Source organism: Chrysochloris asiatica, unplaced genomic scaffold (assembly GCF_000296735.1).
Source record: "Chrysochloris asiatica unplaced genomic scaffold, ChrAsi1.0 scaffold00050, whole genome shotgun sequence".
Classification (NCBI taxonomy): Eukaryota; Metazoa; Chordata; class Mammalia; order Afrosoricida; family Chrysochloridae; genus Chrysochloris; species Chrysochloris asiatica.
The window spans coordinates 1,653,002-1,674,943 of record NW_006408568.1 but is presented as its reverse complement, the minus strand read 5'-3'; the positions used below and the strand labels follow the sequence as shown (position 1 = coordinate 1,674,943).

Below are 21,942 nucleotides of genomic sequence, written 5' to 3'. Positions count from 1 at the left end.
ATGATGCATGGAGGGGATTGGAACCATGGCAATGAGATGATATACGATGGCATGAATGTAAAATTAAAGTTCTCTCATGTAAACTACCATATAATTCACAATAAAACATAAAAAAAAAAAAAATACAATGAACCAAGTTCCTAATTCCATCAACTGTGGCCCACCTCACATAATGAATATATAACATGTCAATATTAAAAGTTCTTTTAGAGGTTGATTGCAGCAACCTCTTAAGACTTTTAGAGGGTTATTTGGGTCTTTAATAGAGTGTGATTAAATTGAATTGGAGCATGAATATCACTTACAAGGGCAATCTTTTGTCCTTCATATTTTCTTCAAGAATTGCACAGATGGTAAACTGGCTGGTTGACCAACCCCTGGGATACACTACCTGACTTAGCCCTATTGCCCACTTCCCAACTAGTTCTAAATTTTTTCCTAGTATAGGGGGCACAGGGTAAGGTCCTAAGTAACCTTACCAACTCTTTAATCTGCAGGCCCCAAATCCAATCCCAGAAAGCCAATCTTCACCCCTAACAAAGCCAGTGTGGCCTCCTCAGGCCAAGTGAGGGAAGCCTTCATCTAGGTGTTTGTCCTCCGGTTCTATATTGTATCTGTAAGCGCAGGACCCACAAACTACTATCCAGCATGTAAGCTGAGGCTGAGCTACTCTTTAACTAAATGAGGCATCTCCTCAGCTCATGAAGAGATGGCACAGATCCTCCTGAAAAGGAATGGATTAAGGACTAGGAAAGAGAGGGAAAAGAAGAGCAAAGGTAGGAATCTGGCAGTTGTGAGTTTGAGTCCTGGCTCAGCCTCTTAGCAGCTCTGTGACTTTGGGGAAGTTATTTGACCTCTCGGGCTTTTTTTTTGTTTTGTTTTATAAAACTGCCTCATAGATTGTTTTGATGAGATAATACACATAAAATGTTTAGAACAAAGTCCAGCATATAGTAAATACCATGTCAGTTACCATGAAGGAGATAAAACATCAGGAGAAGTAGGGTCATTGGGGAATGAGGCAGAAGGGGACTTAGAATAAGCAAAGTTTGCAGTAAATAGAAAAGAACTGGCACCAAATAGAGGGGAAAGTGAAGGACAGAGATTGTAAGACAACTTTTCCTAAACAAATATCCCAGAGCAAGAACAGGGTTGAGAAAATCATTTAGTGACTTGGTTTTCATAGCTCTTGGAACATGCCAAGGTTTTCATATCAGGCATTCCAGAAAATTCCATTAAAACTCATTTCAGAACTAAGCACTTACCATACCCTTCTTCCCTTTAATTTTCCAAAGAATTTGAGGCTCCTTTGCTTAGTGAACCATAACCTTATAGGACTTGCAGCTCATTCAGCTTTAATCCTTTGAACAAACAGGTGAGGAGAAAAGGAGAAAACCTGAGCCCAGGTGCATTCTCCTCTTTCCTCTACTGTTGGGTTCCCCTCCTCTGGTCATGAGTGAGTTAGCACAGCTGGTGTCTGAAATCAGAGCTGTGGTCAGGTGATTGAACCCAAACTGTGCAATGGGCCTTCTTCCTTCTGCCTTGATGTGTGACTTCCTTGTCTAATGAGGGAAGACACACCTCTCCATTCAGAGAAGGGGTGGACTAAGCAGAAAGGCACCTACCTGGGCATTCTTCATTGCTGCAGATCCACAGGCTATTTCGACAAATGCTGTTGGGGAGAGAAGCACATATCATTGGTGGTTCTAATATTTCTTGCTCCAGAATTGCCTGCAAGTCAATTCTGACTCATGGTGACCCCATGTGTTACAGAGTAGAACTGCCCTGTATGATTGTCTTGGCTGTCCTCTTTATGGGGGCAGGTTGCCAGGCCTTTCTTCCACTGTACTATAGTGGGTGAGTTTAAAATGCCAACCTTCAGTTTCACACTCAAGTGCAAACTACTGGCACCACAAAGTTCTCTGTAAAATCTGCCCAGGCACTAAAAAGTCAAACTTCTATCCCCACACTTAGCCAATAGAAGAGAACAGGGAGGGAGAAGTTCAAAGGAGAAATGCTTAGAACCATGTTGGGCAGCCAACAAAGAGCTACAGAAGGCGGAGTAAGTGCTGAAGCCTGCCCAGCAGGGAAAGACAGGAAAGGGAAGAGGGCTGGAGATGAAACAAGAAGTTACTTCCCAGAGTGCACAGAGGGCAGACAATGCTACCCAGAGCAAATATCTAAAGGGACTTCTTGAGAAGGTGACTTGAGCTAAGCATGACAGGAGCACAGGCTCTTAGTCAGTCTGCATGTATTCCTACTGGGTACTGCCACTTCCTAAAAACAGAAAAACAAAAGAAAAAAAAACACAAAACAGTTGCCATCAGGTTGATTCTGACTCACAGCGGGCAACCCCTGTGTACCAGAGTAGAAATGTGCTACATAGAGTTTTCAGTGGCTGATGATTTTGGAAACAGATTACCAAGATTGTCTTCCAAGAAACCTCTGGGTGAACTTGAACTCCCACTGCTCAGTTAGCAGCTGAGTACATTAACCATTTGCACCACTAAGGGATTCCCTGATGTTAGCTGCCAACAAGTGGACACCTAACTTATGGCAATCCCATATGCAACAGTCGGAATCAGACCAATGGCAGAGTTTTGGAAGTAGATCACCAGTACTTTCTTCTTAGTGGGTCTTACTCTGGAAGTTCTGCTGAAGCCTGCATCATAGCAACACACATATGTCCAGTGACAGATGCTTACTGCCTGTGCTTGAGAAGAATTGGCTGGGAATTAAACCCAGGTTTCCCAAATTGTGATAGTTTAATTTCTGTGTCAACTTGCCTGGGCCAGGATTCTCATGCTATGGGTCGGAACCGACTCGACGGCACTTAGCAACAACAACATTGTTGTTGATAAGTGCTGTTGAGCCAATTCTGACTCATAGCAACCCTGCATGGGAATTCCAAGGAGCAGCTGGTGATTTTGAACTGCCAACCTTGCAGTAAGCTGTCCAGTGCTTATCCAACAGTGCCACATCACTTCCGTGATGAGATCTAATATGATGCAATCATCCCGGTGATACGATCTGATGTGATCAGCTCTGATCTGATGCAATTATCCTGTGTGTTGTACATCCTCACTTCTATGACGTTAATGAGGCTAGATGCAATCTGCAGGATTAGGCTGTATCTTGAGTCTATCTCTTTTAAGATGTAAGAAGAGAGAGAAGTGAGCACAGAGAGAGGGACCCACTATCACCAAAAAAGAAGAGCCAGGAGCAGAGTGCGTCCTTTGGACCTGGGATCCCTGCAGTGTTAAGCTTCTGGGTCCTAGCACTCATCCTGTGGTGACTTCTCCAGTTCCAGAATGCATAGTTAGAAAAGACATACTCAGCAACTGGCAGAATCCCCTTACTGGATCTCTAAAATGTGGAATAAGTACTATTATGGTAAGAAAAGCTAAGTGGAAACTATTAGAACAGCCTCTATCTATGAAAATAGTAAGCCCAAAGCAATACCGCATTCCTGGAGGGATTGCAGAGATCAGTGCCGCAATCAAGAACTTGAGGGATCAGGGCTGGTGACTCCCACCCATCCCGATTTAACTCGTCTATCTGGTAGCATAGTGGTTACGAATTGGGCTGCTAACCTCAAGGTCAGCAGTTCGAAACTACCAGCTGTTCCACCGGAGAAAGATGAGGCATTCTGCTCCTATAAAGATTTACAGCCTTGCAAACCCTGTACAGGGTCGCTATGAATCAGAACTGACTCCATGGCACACCACTACCACCACCATCTGGCTTGTGCAAAAAACAGATGGATCTTGGAGAAGGACAGTGGATTATCGTTAACTAGGAGGTGACTCCAACTGCAGCTCCAGTTCCAGATGTTGTTTCCTTGCTTGAGCAAATTAATACATCTCCTGGTACCTGGTATGCAGTTATTGATTTGGGCCAGTTCCTTGTTCTCAATTCCATTTTTAAAGGATCACCAGTAATTTGCCTTCAATCAGCAAGGTCAACAATATAGCTTCACTGTTCTACAGAAAGCCCTGTCATCATTTAGTCCACAAAGCCCTTGATCACCTTTCTCTGAAAGAAGACAATCACACTGGTCCACTACTTTGATGTATTATGCTGATTGGACCTAGTAAGGAAGAAGTATCAATGACTCTAGACTTGTTTAAATATCTACATGTTGTTGTTGTTAAGTGCTGTTGAGTCCATTACAACCCATAGCAACCCTGTATAGGGTTTCCAAGGAGCGGCTGGTGAGCTTGAACCCCCAACCTTGCAGTTCAAACTGATTTCGCAGTCCAGCACATTAGCCCACAGTACCCCACCAGGACTCCCATCTGCATGTTATGAGATGGGAAATTAACCTGATAAAATTCAGGCATCTTCCACCTCAATGAAATTTCTAAGGGTTCAGTGGTGTGGTACATGTAGAGACAGTCCTACTAAAGTGAATGATAATTATTGTATTTGGCCCCTCCCACAACTAAAAGAGAGGCATAATGTTTGGTAGGCCTCTTTAGATTTGGGAAGTAACATATTCCTCATTTAGGTGTGCTACTCTGGCCTCTTTATCAAAGTGACTTGAAAAGTTGCTAATTTTGAGTGGGGCTCAGACCAAGAGAAGGCTCTACAACAGGTTCAGCCTGCCATGCAAGCCACTCTGCAACTTGGATCATATGACCAGCAGATCTAATGGTGCTTAAAGTGTCAGTGGCAGATAAAGTTGCAATTTGGAGTCTTTGGCAAGCCCCTATTGGTTGATCAGAGTAAGACCCTTAGGATATTGGAGCAAAGCTATCATCCTTTACAGATAGCTACTCTCCTTTTGAGAAGCACCTTTTGGCTTGTTAGTGGTCCTTAGGAGAGATGGAATACCTAACCATGAACCACCAACTCACAATGTGACCAGAGACACTTAATATGAACTGGGTGTCGTCAGATCCACAGAGTTATAAAGTTAGATGTGCACAGCAGGATGTCATCATTGAATGGAAATATACCATATTTAAGATATGCACAAGTAAGCTGCATAAAAAAGTGGTCCAAATGTCCACGGTCTCCACTCCTGTCACATTACTTTCCTTCCCCCAGGCTGCACCATGGCCTCATGGGAGATCCTTAGGATCAGTTGTGTGAGGAAGAGACAATGTGTGGTTGGTTTATAGATGGTTCTGTATGACATGGAAACACCACTTGAAAGAGGATGGCAGTAGCACTACAGCCCCTGTCTGGGACTTCCCTGAAGGACAGTCAGTGGTAAAGGGAAATCCTCCCAATGGGCAGTGTGCCTGGTAGTTCATTTTGCTTGGAAGGAGAAATGGCTTTATGTGCAACTGTATACTGACTCATTGGCTGAGAGGTGAATGGCAAATGGCCAGGGGCTTGGAAGGACCATGATTAAAACAGTGGTGACAAGGGGGCATGGGGAAGAGGTAGAGGCATGTGGACAGACCTCTCTGGAGGGACAAAAAAAGTAAAGATCTTTGTGCCTTATGTGGGTGGGTTACCTCTGCAGAAGAAGATTTTAACAATGAAGAGGACAGAATGATACATTCTGTGGAAATCAATCATTCTCTTACCCCTCTCACTCCTATCATTGCCCAATGGGCTCATGCACAAAGGAACAGAGTTTATGCATGGGCTCAGCAGCATGGATGTCCACTCACCAAGGACAGACACTGCTGAGTGCCCAACCTTCCAGCAGAACAAATCAACACTAAGTCTACAGTATGGAACCATTCTTTGGGAGACCAGCCAGCAACCTGGTGGCAGGCTGATTGCACTGGATCACTTCCATCATGGAAAGGCCAGTGTTTTGTTCTTACTGGAATAGACACTTACTCTAGATATTGAGATTGGTCTTCCCTGTATGCAATGCTTCTGCCCAAACTATCAGTTATGGACTTACATAATCCCTTATCCACTATTATGATATCCCAAATAGCACTGCTTTAGATTAAGGGACTTACTTCATAGCAAATGAAATTCAGCAACGGGTCCTTGCTCATGTAACTCACTGGTCTTACCATGTTCCTCATCATCCTGAAGTAGCTAACTTGATTGAACAATGGAATGGTCTTCTAAAGACACAATTATGGTGCCAATTAGGTGGCAATACCTCGCAGGTTGGGACAATGTTCTCCAGGAGGATATATGTATTCTAAATCAGCATTCAATATATGATCCTGTTTCTCTAGTAGACAGGATTTACAGGTCTAGGAACCAAGAGGGGCAAATGGAAGTGGCACTACTCACTATTACTCCTAGTGACCCACTAGCAAAAGTTTTGCTTCTTGTCCCTGCAATCCTATGCTCTTCAGGTTTGGACGTTTCCACTCCAAAGAGAGGAATTCTCCCACCTGAAGACACAACACTGATTCCGTTGAACTGTAAGTTAAGAATGCTCCCTGGAAACTTTGGGCTCCTCATGCCTCTGGATCAACAGGCAAAGAAGGGAGATACTGTATTGAGTGGTGTGAATGATCCTGATTACCAAGGACAAATAAGAGTGACAGACATTGCATAATTGATATAAAGAAGAATACGTGTGGAATCCAGGAGATGCCTTAACATCATGCCCTATGATTAAAACCAATGGTAAACTACAGCAACCAGTTCTGACATGACTACTAATGGTTCAGACCCTTCAGGAATGAAGGTTTTGGTTATCCCACCAGGAAAAGACCTATAACCAGCTGAGGTGTTTGCTGAGCACAAAGGAGTTCGGAATGGGAGGTGGAAGAAGGTAGTAGCTGGCCACATGACTAGTTGCATAAATGAGGACTGTAATTGTTACGAGTATTTTTCCCTTGTATGTATACATTAAATATTTTGTATCACTTATAAAATAAAAGCTGTAAATGGGGCTCATGTGCTTTCTGTTGTATGTATGTTAGTTGTATCATACTAGGTACAAGAAAGACTTTACAGGAGTCTTAGTGTGGCCCGGTAGGATAAGCGCTGAGCTGCTAACCACTAGGTCAGTGGTTCATACTCACCAGCTGCTCCTAGGAAACCTATCCAGGGTTGCTATGAGTTGGAACTGACTCGATGGCACTTAACAACAACAACATGACTTTATAACTATCTTTATCTAGAGATCATGTGTAGCTTAAGGAGAGATATACAGATGTCAAGTTGACAATAGGTAGACTATGATTGGGTTTTGTGTCTATTTGACTGGGCCTAGATTCTCAGTGATTTGGCAGTTGAGATGTAGTTATCCCCCAGGACAAGATCTAATATGATGTAATCAGCTCTATGATGAGGTCTGCTATGAGCAACCAATCAATTGAAAGGAAGCTTCCTTAGGACTGTGGCCTGTTTCCAATAGATTAGACACTCAGGCAAGGCTAGTTTGCTCTCTGTTGAGTGTGGATCTTGTATCTGGTTTGTCCTCTGATCTCCACTTCTTTGAACTTGAGCCAGTGGCCTGCTCTATTACCTACCAATCCTAGGAGTCATCAGCAGACTACCTTCTTACCTGCTGGACCTATCTGCCTGCCTGCTGTTTGACTGCTGCTCTTGGTTCATCAGCCTTGAAGGTATGTCCTCCAGTCTGACATCTGACCCACAGACTTAGGACTTACCAACTTGTACAAGCGGGTGAGCCATTTCCAGGATATAAACCTCTCTTTATATATGCATATATAAGCTTCAGTGGTTTTGCTTCTCTAGAAAATGCACCCTAAGATACAAATTGAAGATGGGAATTCAACCACTAAATCTCTAGGAACTCCCTATTGTTGTTGTTCGGTATCACATAGTAAATGCCAACTCATAGCCACCCCATATTACAAAGCAGAAATGCCCCTCCAAGGTTTTCCTAACTGCAGTCTCTACAGAAATAGATTGTTCAGTCTTTTTCCTTTGGAGCCACTGGGTGGATCAAAACCACCAACCTTTTGGTTAGCAGTCAACCTCTTAACTACTGTACCACTAACACCTATTATCTATTGCATAGTCCCTCTTCAGAGAGAGACAATCATAGTTTAGGTCAGGGGGAGTTAGAGCAATGGTATGCCAATAAATGATCCTTCCCTTCTTGACTGCCCCCTCCTCTAGGCATAATAAAATCCTTGCTTTTTCATTGTTGTGCTTTACCAACCCCAAATCTCAATCACCTATAAAATATAAGATATAAATGGGGTTAGTGTGTTTTCAGTTGTATGCATGCTAGTTGTATCATATTAGGTGTGAGTAAGACTTTACATGAGTAAAGTCCCACCTGCAGCCACCCCAGTATCCCCTCCCAAAGCCTCTGGTCAGCTCTCCCAGGCCACACTGTGTCACAATTACCAGGTGTTGCAGTCTTGTGAGAGGGTGGAACCTGGAGGATACCGCTTCCCCGAATGCACACAGGAACATTCTGCACGCTCCACACAGTGTCCTTCATCAAGGAACTGACCCTCTGGGTTCAAAGACAAAGGTATTAACACCAAAGCAAAGGTCTTAACATTATCATCATTACACAGCTCACAAATATACAGTCCTTATGGACAGTCAGTTTAGGGCTTCTTCCAGGAAGCTCACCTTATGAGGAAGAAGAATGATTCATGCCTATTCTGCAAATAACAAAATTTGGAAAAGTTTTGTTTGAGGTCATCCAATAGGGAAGTCATGAGTCTAAACTTGGGGTTTCTTCTACAACACTCAGAGAACTTTAACATTGGTGCAGAATGGGAAAAGGGTGGAGGTGGAGGGGTTAAGATTCTCCATTCTACACTTGAAGAAATAGGGGAAAGAGTTTTGTTCACAAGTCATGGGACCAAACACATAGAACTCACTCTCAATAATTAAACAGGGTTTTTCACCAAAGTTCACAAAGTCTCTCTTGAGAAAGACTTTCTAGTGCAAAGCTCTTTTTCAGCTGAGTTCACATGGCAAACCCGAGAAACATTTTTAAATATCTCTCCCAGATTGGTTCCTTGCCACCTAACTAGAAAAACAAAACTGTAGCTCAGATTGGGCCACGTGCTGCCCAAACAAAGTCACTGTTGCAGCCCAGACCATCCTTCTAGTTCCCTAGACAGAAGTGCTTTCATGGATACAGTACAACAGGAAAGCATAAATTAAAAACAAATACCAGCTCAATCCCGATCACTATGTACAAAGACTTTTAAAAAAATAAATAGAAGCCCTCTGATTTCAGTAGTGGGGAACAAACACAAATGGCCTTCATCTCGCCTCTCAAAGCCAAGGGCACTGGCAAGGTCTTGAGTTTGTCAATAAAGTAAGTTTATTACCAGGACAGCTGCAGCCATCCACGCATTGCTCCTGACACACTTCATTGATGTGCAAGCTGTGGCAGGTTCTGGTACAAGGGGACACACACTCCTTATACTCCATGCCAGCTGGGCACGCCAGTCCTAAAGCAGAAAACCAAAGTAATTTTCATTTCCAGTGCAGCATCCTATAAGCCATGCCATATTTGAAGTCTCCTTGTCCACTTTGGCTGCTATAGATAAGGGCCATCTCCACCCCAATGGTAACCTAACCCCTTGAAGGCCTCCCCACTGCCCAGCCAACCCTAATCTGAAGGACTGCCTTCCCTTTTATAAGGTCCTGGCTAGGACTCATCAAGGTCATCTAGGCCCATCCCCTGCTTGTTTGGTCATCTATCTCCCATGAACAATGTGACATTGCTTTGCCCCTTTTAACTAAAACGTAAGTTAAGAACAAACTACCTTATGCTGAAAATAATAAAAGATTGTATGGCACCAAGCAATGGTGCCCTCCATCACATCCCCCCTCTGAAATTTCCTTCCTATTCTCCATGAAATCAATCCTAATCTAATACCCTACCTAGCATGCCTACTATCTCTGCATGAGTGATATTCATTCTGTGTTTATTTCTCCTTTGCTGCAAGACTACATCCAAAGTCCTGTCACCTAAGTGTCTAGTTATTCTCACCCACTGAACCCTCTACTCTGGGCCAAAGACTGAGTCTTCTCCATTCTCTCTACCTCATGGCCAACTAATGCTTTGGCAGATTGAAACATCAGGCCATATCAAAGCTCTTTTCTGAGCTTCATGACACAAATTGCCCCAAGCACCTTCTCCTCCAAGAGTCATCAAGTATCTCCTCCACCCAACCTTCAAAGACAAAAAAAAAAAAAAACAATGGCCAATCCAAGTTTTTCCTTACAAAGGAGGAACCAACTAATATTCACCTTTCTCACATCCACACAGCCAAGATGGAAAGCTTTCATTTATATACTGTTTGCTGTAAACTGAAAATCATGTGTGCAGTGTAAATATTTTGCCTCCTTCACTGTCTCTATCAGTCTGTATTATCTGTGTAATTATTCCAAACTGGTTGTCCACCTGCACAGCTTTAGATCAGTGAAAGGTCTTGGGTGAGAGGGGGTTACTCTCAAGATGACCCGAGAAGGCCCTACTTAATCACAATTAATTTGAGGATGGTGACAATGATTAGGGACCCCGGAGATTAGAAGATCAAAAAGACGGGAGCCATGAGGTGAAGTGGAAAGAATGTGTTCAGCCTGGAGGTGAGATGGCTGATTTAGTATAAGAGAAGAACGTAATAAAAGCCTTCCTGTCTCTGTACGATCTTCACGTGGATAGGGTCAACGCCCAACGCCTTGTGAATTCAGAAGGCTGACGGTGAAGATAGCAACTGAAATTGCAACTGCTGTGATGTTGCTTAGAAGCAGAGACCATTTTGCAAGTCAGGGAATGACGCTCCTGAGGCAATTCACGGGGAATATGGAGGCATGATGAGAGAAGAGAGGCAGAAGAACCAGCATTGAAAAGGCCTCTCAAGGCCAAGAGACTCCACCTAGACCGGAGCCTTTGAGGAACTGGGGTTAGGAACTTGGGGGTGTGGCAGAAGTAAAACAATCTCGATGCAAGCCTTCCGCCTCTGAAGTCTCACCACACTAGGGACCACACTCCTGGCACAGTTAAGTCATCCCCCACTGCCACAAGTGGGGGATGACTTAACTTGTCCCAGCAACTTCGTTCTCCCCAGCCAGGGAGCAGGCCCACGAACTAGCGACAGTCGGTGGGGAGCTGACTTACGGCAGGTGCTGTGCTCAGTCCAGCCGTACAGCACGACGCCCTGGTGCGCGCAGGCTCGGGCGTACTCCAGGAGTGCAGAGCAGGGGCAATCGCTGCCTTGCGTGCACGTGCATAGGCTGTTCTCGCACAGGGCCACGAAAGGCTCGGGATCCACAGACGGGTGGCAGCGGGTGAACGCAGAGGCCTTCTTCAGAAGCTGACACTGCTCCCACAGGCCCTGTGGAACAAAATTGTATCCTCAGCGAAGGTGGTGCCATGGGGTCACGGAGCTTCTGAGTGTCCTGTTAGCATCTCCGTGAACTTGTGGCAGCGGGTGATGACTTAACTGTGCCAGGATAACCAAGGATGCTCCCTCAGGACACAGACTGCCTTTTTTAAATTCACCACTGCCCCTGGTACCCAGTTGTTGTTAAGTGCCAGTGCCAGTGCCGTACAGTCAGTTTCGACTCATAGTGTGACCCAGTATAGGGTTCCTGAAAAGCGGCTGGTGGGTTTGAACCGTGGGATCCAATGCTTATCCTACATTGCCGCACAGGAACACCTGGTACCCAATAAATTCTTATGAACATTGTCAATCAACCCATCAGTGAAATGATGCTATGTGAAGTAGATGTAGACTAAGGTTACATCCTGGACTGCGCCCTGGAAATGCAGAGTCTCAGGTCCCTGAACCGCTATAGCAGGCACTGATCTAGGGAGGGGAAGGAGAGAGACAATACAGCTGAAGGAGCACTGAACTTGGGACTGGCCACCAGACCTGACTTCAGACTCCAGTGATGCGTTTCACCACGGGTTTTGTAATATAATAGTCCCCTCCCTTTCTTCAAGGAGCTCTGGTAGCGTAGTGGTTACGAGTCTGGCTGCTAACCTCAAGGTCAACAGTTCAAACCTACCAGCTGTTCCGTGGGAGAATGATGAAGCTTTCTGCTCACGTAAAGATTTACAGCCTCAGAAACCCTGTACAGGGTTGCTATGAGTCGGAACCGACTCCACGGCACATAACCACCACCCTCCCCTTCCTAGAAGACCTGGATCGTTCCTATAAATGAGAGAGTGGGACAAGATTCTCTGGCCTTAATGCAGTAAGTTGGAGATGTAGGTTCATTTAGTGATATGTTTTTTCAGACATTCCTCACGTGATTCCTATGTTTATCCAGTTCTCTTTAGCAAAAACATGCTAAGATTACACAAAATGTCCCTGAGATACTCTGCAAGGCAATGGCCATTGGTAGGTTTATCACTGCGTTGATTTCCTCAACCTAAGAACAAACGGCAGGATCAGAACTTTAGTCATTTGTTACTCCTGCTAATTCTTTCATAAAAATACTCCTATATGTTTTATTAATAATCACCTGTATGTACTCTGTGTTAATGATCCTCAGTACCTTTTTATTTTCACAATTTAATATCTATGAAGTTGAGGTGCATCTTACACTGAGAGTATCTTAATTTTTACTTATTTGTTGAGAATATAAACAGCAGAACACATACCAGTTTGACAGTTTTTACACATACAATTCTCACCTCCCTTTTCCAAGTTTTTCCTCCCCCATTAACATACACATTCTGACCCCGAAGTTTCCTGATAGCATCATAATTTGATTGGCAGTTTTTTTCTTTCTTAGTGGTACAGAGAATAATATATCTTAGAATCAACAAGATCTTAGATTTGACACAATACAGTACAAGGGGACTTCAAAAAGTTTGTGAATGAAAACATCATGCAATTTTTCCACAAACTTTTTGATGCCCCTTGTATTATTGATAGAAACAATGGGAGGGGGATGATTTATATAATTTCTTACATATGCATGCTTTCCTGGAAGTCAGCAGTTACTGAAAAGTCCTAACTTGCCTCTAAAAAAAAGAAGTACAAAAGTATCTAAATGGAGGAGCTAAATCCTAAAGGATCACCAGAGCAAATCGCTGTTCCTAAAGGGGGAATAAAATAGGTAAAGAACCTTTCAGTTTTAAGAAACGGGAAATCCAATCTGCTCCACTTGGACAAGTCCACATAAATTGAGAACCAGCTCCACAAGCTTGCATTTTGCAGCACCATTGAAAGCAGATGACTAGATTCTGACATGGTGCTACTCATCACTCACAGGAACCATCCCAGCAGTACCAGCCCTGGCCTTCCCACGGCTTCACTAAGCTGGGCACCAAGGGCAGACTACCACAGCTGCTCCCCGATCACAGCAGACCCTGGCTGTGGCCCAGCCAGACTGAATGTGGCTGGTTCCTGGTGAGCTGCAAAACTGCAGCAAGTGTGCTTGTTGGTGAGGACGATTAGCAACTGTCCCTTTCAGGATCCATTGCTGACCCCAGCACTCCCTCTTCGGCCCACCCTCTGACTTCCCTCTGGTCAGATCAGAATCTCTGTACCCACAGAGGCTTCCTGAGGAGGAAAAGCAACTCGGCTACTTCCTGATGGTGGGGACTGAGGCAAATCCCCTTCTCTGGACAAGGGTATCCTTACATTAAATGGGAATAATAGTAATCATACTATTTTATGCAGTTGGCTGGCACATAACAGGTAATTTATAGATGACGATTACTGACCTGTCTTGTAACCTGTCTGTGATTTCATTTATCATTCCACTTGCCACCATGAGCATTTTGCACAAGGGGAAATGGAGTTTTCATCATCTTCCACCTGCCAGCTGTGTAACCTTGGACTTAACCCCTCCTCCTCAGCAAAATTGGGTTAATAATAGTTCCCTGTCTGATAAGATTTTAGTGAAGATGGAAGGAAACATTGAATGTACAAGGTTTGATCCAATACATGTTGTGGTTGTTGTTAAGTGCTTTTGAGTTGGTTCCGACCCATAACGACCCTGTATAGGGTTTCCAAGGAGCAACTGGTGAGTCTGAACCACCGACTTTGTGGTTCAAACCAACTTTGCAGTCCGGTGCATTAGCCCACACTGCCACACAAGGACTCTGATCCAATACATGGTGACCCCATATTTTAATCAGCACTGCTATTCTGGCCACCAGAGACCCCTTTCACCTTTCCTGCTGCCATTAGGCTTATCCTAAGATTCCCCAACAGGACAGAACAACACCCGTGTCCATCTCCCCTGGCTATACAAAGATGAATGCTTGCCATGACGACAGGATCACTTCTCTTATATCTTGGGTTCTCCATGGTGAACAGAAAGACTGTTTTGGTTAAACTTTTGTTTGGAACACTCACTCTTTAAGAACAAAGTACAGAAGGGACTCTCTCTTCCTTATAAAACGTTTGAGAGCCTCTGTTCTCAATGGCAATTTGAAGCTAAGAAAGGGAGACTGAGGCCTGTGGCTATTCCTATTCCTTTCCATTCTGCCACACCCACTGCCCCATCAGAAATGCCACTCAGGAAGTGAGCTCACTGGACAGCCAAAGGACAACTAAGGATATCTCAGAAAGAGGGCCAGTTGCCCAGACTCTTACCTGCCTCCTTCCCCATCCACAACTTAGAACTAGAGGAAACTCAGAAAGGTAACTCTGTGGGGGTTTTCTAGTGATCGCTGCCATACCTTGGGAAGTAGGGCAGGGACTTGGAGGAGTCCCCACACCACAAAGTACATCCTGTAGGGACAGGGACCAGGAGCCAGACATATTTTACCTAACGGGACACAGAATTGGGCCAAGAAATGAAGGAACCCCAGGAGTCCAAGCACCCCACCCCTTCCAGAGAACTGATGGGGAGCGTCAGCATGGCTCATCTCCAGCTGGCCCCAGTTAGCCTTTTCCCCCACTCAAAGGAAAATGGGAACAGTACTCCAGCACATTTCCTGGGAAGTCCCTTGAGGTATAAAATGTTTTACAGAAAATCTTAGCACGAAGGGTGTTTTCTGATTACTTTGCCGCAGGATCAAAGTGGATTTCTGCAAAAACAGTCACCTCCCTCTTAGAACAATTTCCTTGGCCTCCCATGTGTACCTGGAATCTGACAAGGGTTCTTCTCTCATCTGAAACTAAAGGAAAATCTGTCATCATACCTTGTCTTCCAGTCTTCCTCAGGTCAGCCCAGCCTGGGCTCCATCTCCCAGACTGACCAGAGTCTGGCAGCCAGCAGGACTTGCAGACATCCCCCCAGCACCTGTAGCAGGCCTGCCCTCACCCAGCATTCCCACCATACCTCTCTTGCTGTGTTACAGCTTCAATCCAGTTCGGCAGCCCTGCCAGGCCAGGCCAGGTCCTGAGATAAGACATCTCTGCTAAGTCTAATATGGCGTCTACCTCTTGTGCCGTCAGACTCACAGTAGAGACATTAACAGGGGGACAGTGACCAAAAGCAGTCACTCAACAAGCATTTACTGAGTGCTTCTATGTCCCAGCAGTGTGTATAAATGAATTTAGAATGGAGAGTTAACTGTGTCCTCACCCTGCTTATAGGACAATGTCCAAGCTCAGTTGTTGTTAAGTACCATGGAGTCAATTCCGACACATAGTGACCCTGCATAGGGTTTCCGAGGCTGCAAATCTTTACAGGAGCAGAAAGCCTCATCCTTCTCCCGCAGAACAGCTAGTAGTTTCAAACTGCTGACCTTGAGGTTAGCAGCCCAATTCGTAACCACTACGCTACCAGAGGTCCTTATAGGAAGGCAGAATAATCAAGTCCTTCCTGATATGACTCCAGCCTGCTTCCCATTCCCCTTCTCACAATTTGTTCAGCAAATATTTATTGCATATGCATTATGTGCTGGGCACAAGAAATGCAATAGCAAGCAAAGCCTTGGTCTTGATCCTCATAAAGTCTAGCCCTATTCCCAGCCCCTCTGTCCTCCAGTATGTCCCTCCTCCTCCCACTCCACACCTCAGTAAGGAGTCACCTTTTCCAGGAAGGCTTCTCTGACCAGGTCCCCTTCTCCTACCCTGCTGGATTAGAGGCCTCCACACCAGCTGTTTCTTGGAAACCCTACATGGCACTTAACAACAACAACAGCACCCTGGGCACATCTACTCTTGTACTGGAATTGCCCATTTCTGTAGCTGTCTCCCCCATAACATTGAAAGCTTTTCAGAGACAGAACCAAATTCCCAGGGCACGCAAAGCAGGCAATAAAACAAAAAAAGTGTTGAATCAGGCCTCACAGTAAAGAACACAAAAATGAGTCAGTCACACTCTCTAGTTCTTAAGGAAATTTTGCTCTCCCTAAAGCAGGTGTTCCCATAAGGAAAGTTCATATAACAGTCAGAAGACTTGGTCCCAATTTAGGGGTGTCTTCCCACTGATGTGGCAATCAGAGCTAGAAGAAACCTACAGTTGAGACGGCAGGGAAGGCTTCCTAAGAAGAAAGCAAAGCCTGAATGGGGCTCTGGATCATGTATAAGGCAGGTTGTAAGGCAGGAGTCGGGCTGTGTCGGGTCATGACAACAGCGTAACCCCAGGCAGGAGGAGAAACAGAATAATTTTCACAGAGCCGATCCCTGAAACTCTAGCTGAACGTCACCCATAGACATACCAGAAAAGACTCGCTACCACCTGGGACATTGCTCCAATAGGTTAGTGACTAAGCTTCTCTTAACTGAACTCTCCTTGCATAAATGTATATTTCTGCCTCTGCCACAGCTTCTAACCTCTCTGTTACTCCCTGTGGGAAGTACTCATAGTTGCCTTTCTCTAATTCGTTCCGGTTCATTCTGTCTCCAAGCACTTTAGGATTTAGTGGTTAGGATTTTGCTCACTTTATCCAATCTATGTATGACTTACCCCCTTACCCTATGGGAGTTGGGCAGTTATGCATCAGTGTGTTGGGGTGCACACACCAGCAAGAGACAAGCTTCTGGATTCCCGAGTTGGTCATCAGATATAGACTTAGAGATGTCCCAGGCTGCAAGGCCCTCTACAAACCCCCTGCTTTAAGGAAAGACTGACTCAAATCCCTCCCAAGCCCTCCACAGTTGACTACATTCACCCCTAAAGAACCAAACAGACCAGTTACCATTGAATCAACTCAGGAGTGTGTGTTAGAATAGAACTGTGCTCCATAGGGTCTTCAATGGCTGATTTTTCACAAATAGCTGATTTTTCTTCTGGGGTGCCTCTGGATCGATTACAACCTGCAACCTTTTGGGTTGTAGTCTAGTGTTTAACTACTTGGGTCACCCAGGGAGCCCACTCTCTTCAAGCCTACCAACATAGAATCTGTTTTCAGAAAACACCTAGTCCCCTATTACCATAAACTGGCCCCTCAAAGACCAAAAGCCATCTTCAAACAACATGAATACTGCTACTGTTGTTGTTAAGCACCATGCAGGCAGTTCTGACTCATAGCAGCACTGCACAGGATTTCCAAGACTGTAAATCTGTATAGGAGCAGAAAGCCTCCTCTTTCTCCCTCGAAGGGGTTGGTGGGCTCAAACCACTGACCTTGCGGTTTGCAGTCCAGTACTTAACCTGCAGAGCCAAAGAACATAAATACCCTCAAAGAAAGTTAGATAAATACAGCAGATTTGGAAACTGAGGCATGTAGAGGGTAAAGAATTTATAACATTAGTGGTTCTCAAAGTGTTGTCAAGAACCCGTAGTGTGCTATCGAATCATTTCCAACCCATAGCAACGCTGTATAGGGTCTTCAAGGAGCAGCTGATGAGCTTGAACTGCCAACCTTGCCGTTCAAACTGACTTTGCAGTCCAGCACATTAACCCACAGTGTCACACCAGGACTCCAAATGCACTGCATGTCTTTTTCTTCTTGTGTGCCATCGAGTCAGTTCAGGAGCAGCTGGTGAGCTTAAATGGCCGACCTTGCTGTTCAAACAGATTTTGCAGTCCAGCACATTAACCCACAGCACCTTAGAGATTCGGAGTCCACAAGATTAAAACTATTTTAATAATACAGTGAAAACTCTGAGAGTCAGAACTCAATGGGACTGCCTTTTAAAGGTCTCAAAAGTTTTCTGCCCCTGGCAGGCTGCTGTCTTTGTATCATTTGTTTTACTGGGAAACATTTGCATTGTCCTTCTCTGGCAGGTTTCTGCCTTACACAGGTTCTGGCTTTCACAGGTTTTACTGTATTACTAAGGGAGTCCTGGTGTGGCACTGTGGGCTAATGCATCAGACTTCAAAATCACTTGAACTGCAAGGTCAGTGGTTCAAGCTCACCAGCTGCTCCTTGGAAACCCTATACAGGGTCGCTATGGGTCTGAATCGACTTGACAGCACTTAACAACAACAACAAGATATTACCCGGGAGTGTGGTGGCTCCTTACGATAAGCACAGGACCACAAACAACAAGGTCCATGGTTCAAGTCTGTCAGCCACTCCACGGAAGAATGATGAGGCTTTCTGCTCCTGCAAAGATTTAAAAACCCTCAGGAACCCTATACAGGGTTGCTATGTGTCAGAACTGACAGACAGTTTCTCACTAGTGGTTAGGGGCAGTTCCAGAGGATACAGGCATGTGATATCTTAGCAGGTTGAATACAGAGCAGATATGAGATTCCAGCTGCTTTCTATTAAGCCAGACATTAAAGAGAGCTGTAAAGCTATCAAATAACACTGTGCTACTTACTAAATTTTTTGTTTGGGAAAAAAAAAATCATTATTTTTTTATTCTAAAAATGTGTTATCTATGCTAATATATAATGAGTTTTTCTTTTTAATGAATAAATGTAATTAAGTGCTGTCAAGATGGTTCTGACCCATAGCAATCCTGTATAGGATTTCCGAGGAGCACCTGGTGAGCTTGAACTGCCGACCTTGCAGTTCAAACTGACTTTGCAGTCCAACACATTAACCCACAGCTCCACACCAAGATGAAACATGAATAAATACATGTTTCTGATTTCTCAGTGTTAATATCTAACATGGTCAGTATTGATAGATATAATGAACATAAACAAAATCTCTCTAGGATCCTTAATAGTATGACTATAAAAGAACCCTGAGACCACCAGTTTGGGAACCACTGTACTAATAATGAAAAGGTAACTGAGCAGGGGCTGATGCCTTTCCACAGCCCAACCACTTGTCACCAAACCACAAATTACATGGTTTTCTACCCCCTTGATGTGCCCCACCCTTCCTATCTTGTTTCCTAACAATTAGATGAGAACACAATATAGCACAATAGATACAGCACAGATTTTACCTGTTGGGTTAGAGTCCCATCCTTATCATTTGTAAAGTGTGTAACCTTGAAAAACGTACTCATGCTGGTGAGGGTGTTTACTGCCATCAAGTCAGTCCCCGACACATGGCAGCCCCATGAACAATGGAATGAAACACTGCCTGGTCCTGTGCCATCCCTAGGACTGGTTGCTGACCATTGCAATCCATAAAGTTTTCATTAGCTGATGTTCAGAATTCAAAGTCTCCATTTTTACCTGGGCCCAGAGTCATTTAGAATAAAGATTACATCTCTCGGCCTCCCTTGCAGCTAGCTGTAGTCGTATGACTAAACTTTGGCCAGCGGAAGTGTTATGTGCAACTTCCAGGAAATGTCCTCCAAAGGACACTTTGTTTCCCTCTTAGTCCCTCTCCCCCTGTGGTTGTGATGACTGATGCTTAAAAGCCATGCTGGACTCTGAAGTGGAAGCCCCATGAAAAGGTCAAGGGAAACAGAACAGAAGGATCCTCCATCCCTGATGCCATCAATCCTGTCCTGGTCCTCTTTGCATTTATTTCTGTGTCAGAAATAAACCTCTACATTATTGAAGCCATTGTACTTTAGGTTTCCTGTCACTTACAGCAGAACCTGCTCCGAACACAGATAGCAATACTTAGGTGGTTTATTCAAAATAAAATTACACCAAGAAGGCAATCAGTTGCTTCTATTATCTTTTGCCTACTGTCAATACCAGACGAACAGCTAGAAGATGGCTTCGATACAGCTCTCTGTTAATCTGGCAAGGACACAAAAACGGGGATCAGCTAATTTGCACATTTCCAGCATCTCCCTGGCTCCAATGCCTGGCATCAGCTTTTCTGTCTGTCTTCAGCGCCTATCTTTGGTGCCAGAGCTGGTGAGAGAGCTCCAGTTCAGCCCCATCAATCAATGACCTCACCCTGCCAGGACGGGTATACAGACCCAATCATGGCCCCTCTTAATCACATTTTCACATCATTAAAGCAGACCAGGCCTCTTCCCCAGAGATGAAGGCTGGTTCAAGGAAGGAGGAGAGAAAACACGCACATCTCCCCAGAGGCAGCAGGGGGAGGCGAGAAAGCAGCAGCAAGAGATCTGAAACTTAGCTATTGTGTTTGTTCTCAAACTGCTGACAAAGGAGAAGGGAGGGAGGCATTCCTAAGACTGAGTGAACAAAGAAAGGAGAGTCTAATATATAAAGTATGAGATTGTTCCACCAGGCCCTGCTCTTTACAGCTCTCGGGTGGGTGCCCTGTGGCTTCCCCTGGAGGAGGCGTGGAGGCGCCTGGAACCTGAACTGGCCCAAAGTAGTGGGTTCAAGAATTCAGTCCATGGCAGGGACTAGTTTCTCACTGGACAGCCTTCAAGGATGGGTGGGGGAGGGTTGCTTATCCTATTTATAATTTCTAGCTGACCTGGGATTCCCACCCACATTCCTAGATCTTAAAGCCCTCAGGACGATGAGAGATAGATTTCCATCAAATGGATAGTTTGATGGAGTTGAACATTACCCTCTCTGAAACAGTTGAGGTACAGCCCTGTTGAGAATCAGGGTAATTGGATATGTCACATGTGTCCGCAGAGTCAGGAAGGGTTGGCCAAGGAGTCTTCTAAAGGACTCTCCCCACCCACCCCCTCTGTCTCCATGCTCCTGGGAGACATCTGAACAATTCTAAGGGCTCAGGGGCAGGAGTCAGCTGACTTGAAGGACCAGAGTACTTGGTTTGGGGTCTGTCCAATCTCTGAGGGTAGAAGACGTTCTAGTCTGAACCATTGCAGCAAGGAAAGACACTGTGATAAAAGCTAAGTCCTCCGAGCTCCCGTACCATTTACTGTTATCTAACTACTCTTTCCACCTGTCAGTTTGTTGTACTGTGGGGGCTTGCGTGTTGCTGTGTTGCTAGAAGCTATGCCACCAGTATTTTAAATACTAGGAGGTATACTCATGGTGGACAGGTTTCAGCAGAGCTTCCAGACTAAGACAGACCAGAAAGAAAGAAATAAAAGCAGACTGCTTCTGAATGTTTAGCCACTGGAAACCTTATGAATAGCAATAGAACATGTCAAATAGCACCAAAGTATTGAATACTGAAACATGATGACTATCACCAGACTATTGGCAAATATGGTGTGGTGCTGCAGGGTAATGCGCTGGACTGCAATGTTGGTTTGAACCAAAAGGTCGGTGATTCAAGCTTACCAGCCGATCCTCAGAAACACTATACAAGGTCACTATAAGTCGGAACTGACTCAATGGCATTTAACAACAACAGCAACAATTGGATAATACAGTGCCAGAAGATGAGCCTTTCAAGTTGGAAGGCACTGAAAATATGATTGGGGAAGAGCTGCCTCCACAAAGCATAGCTGACAATGATGATGCCAATGGAGTAAAGCTTTTGGACTTCACATTAGCTTATGCAACACAACTTAAAATGAGGAGAAACAGCTGTAAACATCCATTGATAATCAGAACATGGAATGTATGAAGTATGAATCTAGGAACATTGGAAATAGGTAAAAATGAAATGGAACACATAAAGGTAGATATCCTAGGTATTAGTAGTTGAAATTGACTGATATTGGTCATTTTGAACCTGACAGTCACATGGTTTACCATGCCAGGAATGACAAATTGAAGAGGAATGGTGTCATATTCATTATGAAAAACATTTCAAGATGTGCCTTGAAATATAACACTATCTGTGATAGGACAATATCCATACACCTACAAGGAAGACTGGAGTCCTGGTATGATGCTGTGGGTTAATGCGTCAGACTGCAAAGTCATTGGAACTGCAAAGTCAGCAGTTTAAGTTCACCAGCTGCTCCTTGGAAACCCTATACAGGG

At 44.6% G+C, this 21,942-nt stretch overlaps 1 protein-coding gene across 1 annotated transcript in view; it reads right to left on the bottom strand.

Moving 5' to 3' along the window:
* The window catches only part of VWF (von Willebrand factor), a 219,884-nt gene that overhangs the window by 156,227 nt on the left and 41,715 nt on the right, over positions 1-21,942 (bottom strand). The window contains exons 7-10 of the mRNA XM_006862763.1: positions 11,006-11,222; positions 9,207-9,329; positions 8,260-8,371; positions 1,626-1,672 (exon numbers count right to left, since the gene is read on the bottom strand). Of these exons, the coding sequence (XP_006862825.1) occupies positions 1,626-1,672; positions 8,260-8,371; positions 9,207-9,329; positions 11,006-11,222 (499 nt within the window). The remainder of the gene's footprint in view (positions 1-1,625; positions 1,673-8,259; positions 8,372-9,206; positions 9,330-11,005; positions 11,223-21,942) is intronic.